Source organism: Pelodiscus sinensis, chromosome 4 (genome assembly GCF_049634645.1).
Source record: "Pelodiscus sinensis isolate JC-2024 chromosome 4, ASM4963464v1, whole genome shotgun sequence".
NCBI classification, from domain to species: domain Eukaryota; kingdom Metazoa; phylum Chordata; order Testudines; family Trionychidae; genus Pelodiscus; species Pelodiscus sinensis.
Genome location: NC_134714.1, coordinates 121,927,590 through 121,941,623, shown reverse-complemented (window position 1 = coordinate 121,941,623; position 14,034 = coordinate 121,927,590). Strand labels below are relative to the sequence as shown.

Genomic DNA, 14,034 nt, shown 5'->3' with positions numbered 1-14,034 from the left:
CCAAAGGTACAGTCATTCAGCAGTGGCGTAATCTGTTGTTGAACCGCTCCTTACTGCTGTCCAGGTGGCCTATGTAAAGTTTCAAGAGCCAGGGATAGATCCCGTCACCTAGGAGCACTATGGGCATTTCTGCATCCTCCACTGTAAATTTCTGGCCTGGCTCAGTCCTGTATCCTCCACTGTAAATTTCTGACCTGGCTTGCAATGGGTCCAGGACCTACCTTTGCTGCAGCTCTGCATTTAAAGTGTTTTAGGGCAGGCAGCTCAACTCTGTTCTGGCTTGCGTCACATCTGGGAGCTCAGACCCCTTCTTCCGCCCAGTGGTTGCTTCCACCCCATGCTGCTGCCTCTATCAGGCAGCAGCATTGGGCAGTAGGCAGCCAGTCCACAAGAGGGAGTTGGTTTTTAAACTGGCTCCTCTTGTGGACCAGCTCCCGCCTGGCACCCCGTACTGCTGCTTCTAATACAGAGGCAGCAGCACAGAGTGGCGGAGGCTCCTTGGAAGTGGTGCCAGAGTGCACTGGCTGCTGGCCCCAGCCCGGGGACTATAGAATAGTTGAGTAACCGATAAGAATTCATGAGGTTACTTGACTGTTCAATTAACTGATATTTAACATACTACTACAGGCCACTTTTCCTGAAGATGTGACCTTTTCCAGGCCACCTCACACTTATGTCTGTGAAATGCCCACAGTGATCTACAAGCACCTGAAACACCATGGAGACGTAGCCCTTAGGATTGATGTTCTGTCGGGCAAAGTGGGGTGGCACTATAATGGGAATACATGTCCCATCTATTGCCCTGCCTCAGAAAAGCCCTTTTCAGCAAAGCCAGTCACTGTCATCTACGTTTCCCAGAGCCACAGATTAAACCATATTGTTAGTCTTTAAAGTGCTACACAGTCCTGTTTTTGTTTGTTTCAGCTGCACCAGACTAACACGGCTACATTTCTACCACTGTCCATCAAAATGTGATTTCTGCAGGACTAAGTCTACATTGCTACCCTCTTGCGCAAAAGCCTGTGCAAATGAAGTGTGAATTAGCATATCACCATGCTTCATTTGCATAATTAATTAGGGGCCGGTTTTGCGTTAGAGCCTTTTGTGCAAAAACGAGCCATCTACACAGATCCTTTTTTCACAAAAATTCCCTCTTGTGCAAAAGCCGTTCTTCCCGAAAAATGCGGAAGAATGGCTCTTGTACAAGAGGGGATTCTGCGCAAAAAGAAACTGTAGACGGCTCCTTTTTGTGCAAAAGCCTCTTGCGCAAAATTGTCCCCTAATTAATTACGCAAATGAATTGCAGTGATATGCTAATCCACACTTCATTTGCATAGGCTTTTGCACAAGAGGGATCCAATATAGATGTAGCCCAAGTGTGCATGGCAATAAGTACTGCCTTGACAGTAGATTTGCCCACTCCAAAATGATTGCTACCATTCTGTTGTGAATCTGGAGTGGCCAGCTTTCGCAAAGCAAAGGCCCTACACTTCTCTACCAGGAGAGCAACTCTCATTCTGGTGTCCTTGAGATGCAGTTTAGGGGCTAGCTCAGCACATGGTTAAAGTAAGGTTGCGTTATGCATCTGAAAGTTCTGCAACTGCTGCTCTTCATCCCACACCTGCATGACAGTGTGGTCCTACCACTCAGATGGTTTCCCTACCCCAAAAGTGACAATCCATGGTGTACACCAGGTCTGCCATAGCCCAGTGATTTATCAACTCATCGTCCTCTGAATCTAAATACAAATCTGAATAGGAATATGAATCTGAATCATCATCCACTAGCACAGGGGTGGGGAACCTACGACCCAGGGGCTGGATGCAGTCCCTGGCTTGCCTGGATCTGGTCCCTGAAGCTCAGGGCTTCTCTCTGCATTGGGGAGCCCGCACTGGTGAGGAGTGGGTTTTTTGTTTTGTTTTTCTCAATTGTGTGCAGCCCCTGAATGACTTTTTTTTTTCTGTGGGTCAGTGGCCCCCAACCCAAAAAGGGTTCCCCATCCCTGCACTAGTAGGTTCATAAGCATATATGCTGCAATGCATGATGTCTTCTGTACACTGTTCATGATGAGGGCCAGAAGGCTGGGATGCATGTTTTCTTGCCATGGATGCTTTAATTGGCATGAAAGTAAACTGGAAACTATGGCTATCTGGGAAGAAAAGAGATGCATGTTTTTCATATTCCCAACATGCCTCATGCGACATTGCGCTTTCCCACAGGGCTTAGGGAGTGAAGGTGATGGAATGTACTGGGGGATGCATACCCACAATGCTTTATTCTTAATGTTGATGAGGGAGCTACAGATGTGGCCATGGTAAACCGCAGGTACCGGGAAAAACTGGTTTGGCGAGTTTCCAGTTTGGGCGACTTTTGTCTGTTGACAGCACTTTCTTCACCAAAACTTGCAAGTGTAGACATAGCCCAGTGGTCACCAACCAGTAGATGGGGATCTAGTAGTAGATCTTGAAGCCTCTGACAGGTGATCTGACTGGTTTGGCCAAGAGGCTATCAAGTGCAGCACTTCAGTTGCCCCTTCCCCCACTGCTGTGCACCTCCTGCCCTTTGCCTTGGAGCTGTCCCCCCTTTTCCCTCCTCCTCCCCTTGTTGGGCAGGGAAGGAAGAGGAAGGGGTGCTGATGTCAGGGTGCCCCCTCTCCCATCCTGTAATCTATCTCCAGAGAATAGAGGGGCACAACAGGGCCTGGGATGGAGGGAGTTTGCTGGCAGCTTTTGAGTGGTACGGGGCTTGGGCAGGGGTGAGCCTGCCTTAGCCCCTCTACACCACGTGTGGTAAGCTGTGTCCAGCTGGAGCTTGCATTCTGAACTTTTGTCACGGTCATAAACCTCCTCCTGTACCCCAAGCTCCTGCCCTAGCCCCCCCCCCCAGAACCAAACTCCCTTACAGAGCCTATACCCTTAACCCCCTTCTGCACCTCAACTCCCTGCCCCAGGCTCAGCTCAGAGCAACTCCAAATCCCTTAACTCTTCAAATCTCTTAACCCAAGACAAAAGTCTGCACCCTAACTGTCTGCCACTGCTTGATGAAAGGGAGGAAGAATGGAGGAGTGAGGCAGGCCAACACTAGGGCTGTGTCTACACTGGCATGAATTTCCGGAAATGCTTAAAACGGAATACTATTCCGTTTTCAGTTTTTCCGGAAAAGGGGGGTCTACATTGGCAGGCTGCTTTTCCGGAAAAGCCCTTTTTCCGGAAAAGCATCCATGGCCAATGTAGACGCGCTTTTCCGGAAAAGAGCCCCGATCGCCATTTTCGCAATTGGGGCTTTTTTCTGGAAAAGACTACTGGGCTGTCTACACTGGCCCTTTTCCGGAACAGTGTTCCGGAATAAGGACTTATGCCCGAGCGGGAGCAGAATAGTTTTTCTGGAATAGTGGCTGATTTTGTACAGTAGAGCATCGTTGCTTTTCCGGAAATTCAAGGGCCAGTGTAGACAGCTCGCAGCTTATTCCGGAAAAGCGGCTGATTTTCCGGAATAAGTGGCCCAGTGTAGACACAGCCTAGGTGTCCCAGGGATGGAGCTGGCTGCTATTGAAACTAGCAAGTACTCAACTGGCTTCTTGGAGTGTTGTGGGTTGTTTTGTGTGTGTGTGTGTGTGTTGGTTTTTTTTTTTTTTTTTTTTTTTTTTAAAGCATATGGATCTTCTGGCTGTGTAACAATTCTTAAAGCTCCTGAGTACCTAAGAGTTTTTTCTTAAAAGTTGTACTTTGAAAATAGATTAGTTTTAATCTTTTTGTATGGTTTTTTTTTCCCCCATTAGGAATTGAAAGTGAAATTATTGACCCACTTCTCCAAGCCTTTTGAAAAGTGACTAAATGCACCTGGGTCAGGCTATCTGTGGGAATGAAGTGGCTGGGAGAATCCAAGAACATGGTGGTGAATGGCAGGAGAAATGGAGGCAAGTTGTCTAACGAACATCAGCAGAATCAGTCCAAGTTGCAGCACCCTGGAAAGGAGAATCCAAAGACTAGCAAAAATGGAGTTGAGAGAAGATCAAGCAGATGTATGTACATGTTTATAGGTGGGGATGTGATTTGTGAATCACAATAACATCTTGCTTGCTGATTCGTTCGCTTTTTAATTGTTTGTTCTGAAATCTTGTGATACACGGTTAATTCACTGGGAAAGCTGTTGCCCCCCTCAATTAGCAACAGACTATTTTTATTATGCTTATAATTCAGTCATGATTATTTCAGAAATAAATATCTATTGAGCCCCATTGAAAAGTTAAATGCAAATAATTTAAATTGAATACATTTTCAATTCGGTGGAGGGAGAGAGGGAAACAACATTCTTAATATATGATGGCTAATAACTAACATTTACATGTGTATCACAAGAGTTCACTCCCCCTTCCCTTCCCCCACTGTCTCTGAGACATGTAGTCACTAGAATTAACTGATAAGATCAGTCTTAGTCAACTTAAATGATTAATGAATACACGTTGACATCCCTACCTTGCTCCCCAATCTCCTACCCAAGGTCACAACCCCCTCCTTCACCCAAACTCCCTCTGAGTCAGTCTCCTGGCTAGGTTTAAATAATAGTTTGGTCTAGGTGATCTATGTCAGCCCAGGATCAGAAGAAGCTGATCTCCTGTCAGGTCTTTCATTCTGTCCAAGAAAGATAGCCATAGTTTCATGGTCCTGGACACAGAGAACAAAGGAAATGAAATAAAATGTGAAAGAATGAAAACCTGCATCATGCACTCACAGGGCTGAGATCACACCCATGTATCTCGCTTCTTCCCCTATCCAATCAACAAAGCAGGCTGGGATGGGACTTACTTAGCTGGTGTCCCAGCTGATTGAAAGCATCATAGCCTGACCTGCACTAGTGCAGTGCCACCTACTTTTTGTTACTGCTGTTATCCTTGGTGGAGTTGTCCTCTTACAGTACCCTTACTGTAAGATTGAATAGTTTTCTATTTTAGTTAACACTGGTGTTTTTTGCTTTTCGCAGGTAGTGGTGCATCAGGATTTGAGGGCCAAAGTCGCTATGTGCCTTCCTCTGGAATGTCTGCCAAGGAGCTGTGTGAAAATGATGACCTGGCAACTAGTTTGGTTCTTGATCCCTATTTAGGTTTTCAGACACACAAAATGAATACTAGGTAACTTTGTTTACCTTTGTTTACCTAAAAGAAAAATAATCATCTTAGTGATGTAATCAGAAAGGAGATTATTGCATATCTGTAGAAAATTACAAAATGGTAATATTTGTTCTGTTGAGTAATATTTAGTCTTCAGAATGGTGCTGCTCGGGACTCGGCCATGGTGCCTGTACTGCTATACTTGGTATTTCTAGTAAACCCTATTGTCCAGTTCCATTATTGAACAGGAACTTAATACAGGTTGAACCTCTCCAATCTGTCACCCTTAGGACCTGGCTGGTGCTGAACCAGAAAATTTGCTAGACCATGGGAAGTCAGTATTTTCTAGTAGCATTACAAACCCTTCTATTGCTTACTGAGCTCTTAGAAGTCTTTTAGGGGTAAATTAGAGCTAAATAACAGCACAGAGCACTGAGAGCAAGGACTGGTAGATGTAAACAAACTTTATGGGACCACAGGAAACTTGATCCCACCCATGATAAGTAGACATCGGCTAAGTAAAATCAGGCCAGACCACAGCTGTTGCGGGACCTGAGAGTGAGGAACTAGAGAGGTTAGAAAGCTTTTTAGTCTAGGAAACAGTTACTTTAATCAGTTCAGAAGAGGTTACATTGATTAGCCTTTGTAAATAATGTTTGGGGGTAAAAGTAAAATGTTTACTTCAGTTGTTGGCCTTTCTTCATTCTTTAGTGGCACTAAGGCCCACAATCTGAAAAGTGCATGCAAAATCCCACTAGAGAGGTATAGTCAGATTATATGTATACCTATATTTAGTTGCACACTAGGGACTTGCATACCCAAGTCAGGTGCATACATTTATACTTAGATACACATTTTCCTAAAGAGTTGAACCTAAAATCGGTGTGGACTAGTGTCTGGTTTTTGAGTGTTTATTCCTATTTTTCAGACATACTACAGATTATACTCCTAGTCTGTAACATCCAGTTAAATTGTCAGTTTATGGATTATTTTTTTTATTTCAGTAGTTGAATTCTATATGTTTACCAAAAATACATATAATTGTGGCAGGAACTGTATCTTATTTTGCAGTAGGCATTGTAAACAAAATGAGGCCTTGATCTCAGTTGCAGCCTCATTGCAAATAAGCAAACTATTCAACCAGTTCATAATATTTCACTGGATAAATTTGTTGGATTTATTGATGATCCAAGATTATATAAAATCCCATTACTATAACAATGGTGCATTTTACTATGTCTTAAGGGTCATGGATGTAGGACAACAGGTGACCCAATATGAAGCTAAATTAATTCATGTTGTCATGCTGTAAAAATAATACTCTAGTAAGGCCTTGCACAGTGGGGTGACATCTGTGCTCTGATGTATTAACAAACCCTTGCCCTCTGCAGGCCCATTCTAAAAACCTGCATTTTCCGAACTCTGCACCCATTTTTGTTTTGCCATTCATCTGCGGAATGGTTTCACTCTTCAGGCACGCTCCAGAGTGTGATTTAGAATAGCAGCTTGAGTCCACAATAAAACTGTTTATTTAGGTAAATATTAAAGTCCTTGTTGTCACGATAGTTGGCCCAGCTGATTACAGATGCTCCTATAGTTAAAGGAGCCCTCTTTCTATCACACGGGAAGTCAGCTGAAGGAGATAGGTGTGTACATGATTCTATAGCTTCCTGTCAAGGAAATTATTGTGCAAAGAAATTTTCTCCTTTCTCTGTTTTATAATGGGATATCTTGACTTCATGAAGGTGTAATGTTTTCTGGTTATAAGGCTACAATGAGCAAACTATATTTCTTTAATTTATTCAAAATAATATTTTATTTCACAGTAATCAGCATGTATCTGTTCCTCTGAGACCTTGTGTGATGGATGGGATGGGTGCTACCCTTTTCTAGACATCCCAGTATTCAGTAGCTAAATTGCCTGTAAAAGGTTAAACCTAGAACAGTGGGTATTCAGGAAATTTTGGTAGGGAGCCAGGAAAGTCAATGGGAAGAGTGAGAAATTTGAAATAGGTTTTGCTTGCTTTGGTCGTCTTTGTGTGAATTAAGAGCAGAAACTGGAAGAAAGATTAAGTAAGCCCTGGTGCCAGACATGACATTTTCAGCAATATCTATGCCTAGAAAGGATGAAACCTTGAAACAACAGATGTGAGTAGACAGGGAATATATAGTTAGACAGACAGGTTATTTTCTTGGTTTGTAGGACTTCTCTGTGCTGACTTTAAAAAAACCCCTGTCCACTGTAACTGAATCCCAAGGAAGCAATTCACTGTGCTTTAATCTGTTGTTTTAGTAGTGCTCTAACACCTAGCAACCAAGATACTTTACCAAATTCATCATCTTTGTTTTGTTAATAAAATCACCTTTTTAAGACTATAATCTGATTCCTGTATCCTAGAAGGCAGGTGATTCTGTATGCATGTGTTTGAGACTGAAGGTCAGTTATTAGGAGAGATCTTGAAAAAGAACTGTAATCTCTTGAGGGAGGATTAAAGAGTTTTGGGTTAGCCCATAGGAAGAAATTCACAAGTGCATCTTCCTGGCTTTTAAGGGGTTTTTGCATGTGGTGGCAGTGTACCACCCAAGGTCATGGAATCTGTGACCTTAGGAAGTTTTTTAAGCAGAAGCATTTAGGGGCAAGGTATTTTTTAAGGTCTCTTGTGGGTCCCCACCTTCTGCACTTGAAGTGCCAGAGTGGGGAACAATCTTGACACCTTAGAACAAAGTTACAGACTCTGTGCAATTAGATTTCAAGGGTAATATATAGTTATTAATTTCGAAGTACTGTGAGAAATGTTTTGGTGGGGCTTAAAACTTCCATCAGAAACACACTTTCTAATTCTGTTGCTTGAGTATCTTATTGCAATGAATTAAAATAAAGGTATCAGCATAGTGTGTGTGTTTTGTTGGTTTTTTTTAAGCTCCTCTTGGTTACACCTGGTTATTGTCATGACCAGACAGATTGGATTTTGTTACTTTTATCTAGTAAGATGTTTTTCTTGTTATGCATTGTCAAAAAAACAAATGCAGAGTGACTAGATAATTGTTCAGAAAATAAGAAACACTAGTAACTGGACTTGCGATTTTTAGTAGAAATTAAATTAGTTTCACAACTCTTAGTTTTGGAAGATTTTCATCTTTAGGTTGAGGTTTTGCAAACACTGTACCAAACATATTGAAGAACCTCTAAAACATAAAATTATTAGAAAATGCACTTTTTTCTTTTACACCTTCAGACTAAATGAGGAGGTTGCTATGCAAATAGTTAGCTCACAACAAATACTCTCTAGGGCTGTTGAATATGCTGTATATGTTGATTTGCATATGGTAACAAGGTTTGAATTTATGTAAATGCCCATCACAAAGATGACTGAAGGTTGACCTTAGCTTACATCTCTGGAAGTCAAGTTTGTGCTGCAACTTAAATGTATAAAGATTTTCCTCTGTGGGTCTAATTTAGCAGTCAAAGGTTTTTAAGGGTTTATTTGTGCAGAAGTCATTGGGAAGATAAGCCATCTTTAAAACTCTTAGCAAAATATTTAAATTAACAATTAACATTTTTCCCTTTCCTCCCTATCCCTCTTCCCTTCCCCCATCCCTGTCCTCCACCCATTGACTGAGCTACTGCAGTCAAATAGAAAATATAAGTGTGGTGAATTGTGTTTTATAGGTTGCTGGTGGTTATATTTATTTTATCTGAAGCATCAGTGAAAGAATATGAAGTCTGAAATAATTGTGCGGATTTAGTTAGAAACTTCTAATCATATTGATGCAGTAGTCTTCTGACTGGCACCTCCTCAGAGCCCCACATGTGCCATGTGAATAATCAAATCCTTTTGAGCAGTAGCTGGTAGGGTGGTTGGTTGGTTGGTGTGTGTGTGTTCTTTTTGCAGAGCAGATATAGTAAAATTAAGGTCTGATAAGTATTCTTTCAAACTCCTAGAATTTGGAGAAGTTAACCTATGCAAGGATTGCAAGAAGAATAAAAGCAGGTGGGTTAGTCATCTGAGTCAAGATGACTTCTGGTGCTTTAGTCAGATGAATCCAAGGTTCTTTGCAATATCCCATCAAGCAGAATATTTAGACTCAAAATGTCATAGTGCCAAGCTCTAACCATTTCACCTTCAGGGTGTATCAGAATGGTTAAGGTGAGGCTTTTTTCTGTACCTCCTCATTCCCCAGAAATTTCCAAATAAGACCTTAATGCTGTGAAAGCTTGCTTTCTGGAGCGAGCTGCTGTCACTTTCACATCCATTAGATCACAGTTCTTAACTGAATCCAACTTCAGTGATTTGAACCTTGTGAAACTGAGGAAAAACCAGGTTATTTCACTTTTTACTGCAACGCTATCTGAAAGGGAGCCTAGTTTGTGTTGTGGAGCATTAGATATCTTATTAGGCACCTTCAGAGTTTAAATCTTACCTAGGCTTTTCTCCATATAGGTATTGTGCATCTTTAGGCTTTAGGAAGCAGAGGATCAGAGTTAGTAATCTCTCCAGAGAGAGATAATGAAACAATTTTCTTAGTCCCCACAATCAGTAGTTCTGCTTGATGTTATCAGGCACTTCTAAAAGAGAAAGTGGAATGCCAGTCCTGGGAGGCTTACTTTTCTACCACATTCTCTGATGAGGCTCTTACCCACTCTCTTCTTTCTTCTGAAAGGCCTGGTGTTACTGCGGACTTGATGGACTGAATGGATATAGCTCTGGAGATCCATCTAGTGACTTTGCCCAGAAATAACATGATTTTGACATCTAGAATTTCCAAGAGAAAGTAGTTGTCTTTTATCAATGTAAATCTGTTGGAACTGGCTGAAGAGGTTTGCAATCAATCTGTCTTGGCTGCCTTGGTTTCTAGAAAATCGTGTGCTTTGGACCAAGAGTTATGGAGGAATTTGAGCTAATCGCTCAACCCCCTTCCACACGTTTCGGCTGTAAATGATTAATTGGAATTTGGGGAAATGGCATCTATCCCAGGAAGCAAATCACCTAGAAGATGGGTACATCTAATAGGCTGTTTCTTTGCAGTCCTGATGCTCAGGGTCTCTTGCTGCCAGGCTGTCATGCCCCTATGTAATCCCTCAGGGTATGTCTATATTACAAAGTTAATTTGAACTAACAGCCGTTAGTTTGAATTAACTTTAATAGCGGCTATACATACAAACCGCTAGTTTGAATTTAAATTAAACTAGCGGAGCGCTTAATTCAAACTAGGTAAACCTCATTCTACGAGGAGTAATACCTAGTTCGAATTAAATAGTTTGAATTAAGGGCTGTGTAGCCACTTAATTCGAACTAGTTGCAGGCTAGCTCTTCCCAGGTTGCCCTGGTGGCCACTCTTGGCCAAACCAGGGAAACTATTCTGCCGCCGCTCCCCCCCCCCCCTCCCCCACGGGCCCCAGAGCCCTTAAGGGGGCACAGTCTGGCTACAGTGCTTGTGCCAGTTGCAAGCCTGCCAGCACCCAGCCAGCAGACCCTGCACCTGTCACAGCATGAGTCTGCCACCCAGCCCTCCGCCTCTTCCCAGGACCAGGATGGTGGCTCCCAGGAACCTGCCCGGGGCCACAAGAGGCAGGTGCCCGCCTGGTCTAGTGCAGAGATCGTGGACCTCATTGAGATTTGGGGGGAGGCCTCCAATGTCTATGACCTCTGCACTAGGCACAGGAATGCGGCTGTCTAGGGCAGGATAGCTGCCAGCCTGGCCACCCATGGCCACATGCGAACCCAGGAGCAGGTTTGCATGAAAATCAAGTTGGTCCAGTGAGACCCCCAACCCTGAGCTTAGAACACAAGAACGGCCATACTGGGTCAGACCAAAGGTCCATCTAGCCCAGTAGGCTGTCTGTCAACAGCGGCCAGCACCAGCAACCCCAGAGGGGATGGACCGAAGACAATGACCAAGCGATTTCTCATGCCATCCATCTCCAGCCTTCCACAAACAGAGGCCAGGGACACCATTCCTACCCCCTGGCTAATAGCACTCCATGGACCCAACCTCCATGGATTTATGTAACTTCTCTTTAAACTCTGTTCTAGTTCTAGCCTTCACAGCCTCCTGCAGCAAGGAGTTCTACAGGTTGACTATGCGCTGTGTGAAAAAGAACTTTATTTTATTAGTTTTAAGCCTGCTACCCATTCATTTCATTTGGTGTCCTCTAGTCCTTCTATTATGGGAACCAATGAAGAACTGTTCTTTGTTCACCCTCTCCACACCACTCATGATTTTAAGACCTCTATCATATACCCCCTCAGTCTCCTCTTTTCTAAGCTGAAAAGTCCCAGTCTCTTTAGCCTCTCTTCATATGGGACCTATTCCAAACCCCTAATAATTTTAGTTGCCCTCTTCTGAACCCTTTCCAAGGCCAAAATATCTTTTTTTGAGGTGAGGAGACCACATCTCTACACAGTACTGAAGATATGGCATACCATAGTTTTATACTTCCCTTCCTTCTCCTGGCTTCCCCCTTCCAGCTCCCTCCTCCCAGGTTTCTACCTCCCCTCTCCCACCTCCTTTTCCCAGTCTCCCCAGAGGTTAATCTCCCCCCCCCCCCCCTCAGTTTTGTTAAATAAAGAGTTTCTATCTTTGAACACGTGTCCTTTATTTTTTTACATCAGGAAGGGGAGCTAGGGAAGGAGGTGATGGAGGAATGGGGCATGAGCCCCCGAGGGGGAGGACTGGGGTGGTTTTGTGGGCTTCTCGGGGTGGAAGCTCTCCTCCAGGGCCTCCTGGATCCTGATAGCCCTCCGATTGACCCTCCTCCTTCCCCTGGATGGCAGCCTGCAGCAAGTGCAGCTGGGCTGATGGCCGAGAGCTGTGATGTGCCGAGTGCGGGCACTCGGGGCGTTCCAAGACCGGACTGCTTTGCTGTCCCTCATTGAGGTAGACAAGCAGGGAACCCTGAGAACTGTCTGTCTGGGGTGGGAGTTGGGTCCCTTTAAGTACAGCCCTCAGCTAGCCTAAGGCAGCAGCTCCACACCTTAAGTCCTAACCTGATGCCCTGCCGACACTGGTTCCATCCAGCCTTAACTTCGGTTCAGGGTCCACTCAATGTGGACAGGCTATTTCGAATTAGCAAGACGCTAATTCGAATTAGTTTTTAGGTCTAGATGTGCTAATTTGAATTAGCTTATTTTGAATTAACTAATTTGAATTAAGTTAGTTCAAATTAGTGCTGTAGTGTAGACATACCCTCATTGTTCAGGGTGGTCTTTTAGCCTGGTTTATTCTAGTGGACAAAAGGGAGTTCCTAGAGTTTTATGAGGAAAACTAGATCTTTTTAGGCATTTGCTGAGGGTCCCTTTTGACGCATCCTTTTTTGGTCATAGCTAGAGATTAAAATTAATGGAGATTGCCTATCTTCTAGAACTGGAAGGGACCTTGAATGGTCATGGAGTTCAGTCCCCTGCCTTCACAGAAGGACCAAGTACCATCCCTGACAAACTTTTTCCCCAAATCCCTAAATGGCCTCTGCAAGGATTGAACTCACAACGCTGGGTTTAGCAGGCCAATACTCAAACCACTGAGCTATCCCTCCCTCGCAGAGAAACTATCTGGTTTTGGCCATTGCTGTCTGGCAGGAGATCTTTCTGGTTCTGGAATTTTGAACTTTTGGCATAGACTGAAAGCAAAATAATGGATTTTATCTTCTAAAAGATTGACGAGGCCTTTAAGGAAACTGAAGATCACCAAATCCACAGCCTGGTTTCTAAATTTGGATCACTTGGCTCCTAAAAGGGTCCTGATCCAAAAAAGGTTCCTTACCCCTGCTCTAAATATTGGGGAAGGTTCAACAGGATCAGAGTGATCTCAGGTATGTCAGGCTTAATTTCTAGAGCTGCTGGCCCTGCCCAGAATTCATCTGCTCCCTTTTCTGATATGAAGAGATTTTTTTGATCCCAGGTGAATGGTAAAATAACTCACCCAGACTTCCAGTGGTTTGAATTGGCGATATTGCTGGTAGGGTTTCTAGGTCAAGATGTCTTCTACTTAATCTGTTTGAGGAAATCCAAGATTACCCTATTGGAGTCTAAAAAGTCATATGGTAGAAGTGTTATATTGCCAATAGAGCCAGTTTAAGATGTTTGTTGTCTGGATCTATTTATATAGGGCTTTCTCTTTGTTATAAAGATTCTTTCACTATTGTTCGCTTATGGTCCATGGTATTCCATACAACACTTTTTAAAGGGTCCTAGAAACTAGTATCCTCCCAGTATGAAACCTAACTGATACGGGAGATTTGACTTTTGGTGTTAATCAAACCTGTAAAAAGGCCTGTGTTCATCCTTTGGATTCTTGCTCACTAGACTATATCTTACTGAAGGTGTCCTTTCCAGTGACCTCTTCCATGAGCATCATGAATTTACAAGCCTGGCCAGTCGACCTACCTTGTACAGCATTCAACAAAGACAAGACAGTTTTTAATTTTATACCTCTTTACAATGCTTGATGATGTTCCTGGGGAGGTGACCACTCTCAGCATCCAGGATGTGACTCCTCTATTAATTTAGGCAGAACTAAGGGGTATTTGGAAAATGAAACAATTTTTGCACATTGGAGAAAAAACTAGAGGTTTAAGACTGCATTCAATAGCATTATGACCTAACTGATTGCTCAGTGGATTTGAAGATCTCCTGGGCTTACAGGGCTAGATAGATGGTGTTCCAAATGCTGTGGATCTATACCAATCCCTTATCTGAAATTTTTAGGGCTGTTATGTGGACTTTACCTCACACCCACACATTCTCTTATCACTGCATAAAGAACACATTCTGGTTTCAGTACTTCAGTTTAACTTTGTAGAGCTCCTCAGCCCCCACCTTCTCTAGGAATTCACTGCTTGTTACATATGCATGTAATAGTATGGAGGACCAAAGTGAATGGGCTACCAACAGTAAATCTTGTCCTCCAAATTCATAGCCTTCAGAGGC

The 14,034-nt window shown here is 43.3% G+C and overlaps 1 protein-coding gene across 3 annotated transcripts in view; it reads left to right on the top strand.

The window, feature by feature from the left end:
- KMT5B (lysine methyltransferase 5B) overlaps window positions 1-14,034 on the top strand; it is a 57,535-nt gene that overhangs the window by 15,128 nt on the left and 28,373 nt on the right. For 2 of the 3 annotated variants that reach the window (XM_075928309.1, XM_075928310.1), the window contains exons 2-3: window positions 3,779-4,039; window positions 4,981-5,128. In XM_075928309.1, coding sequence (XP_075784424.1) covers window positions 3,862-4,039; window positions 4,981-5,128 — 326 coding nt within the window. In that variant the 5' untranslated portion in view covers window positions 3,779-3,861. The remainder of the gene's footprint in view (window positions 1-3,778; window positions 4,040-4,980; window positions 5,129-14,034) is intronic. The other variant, XM_075928311.1, reaches the window with a different exon arrangement.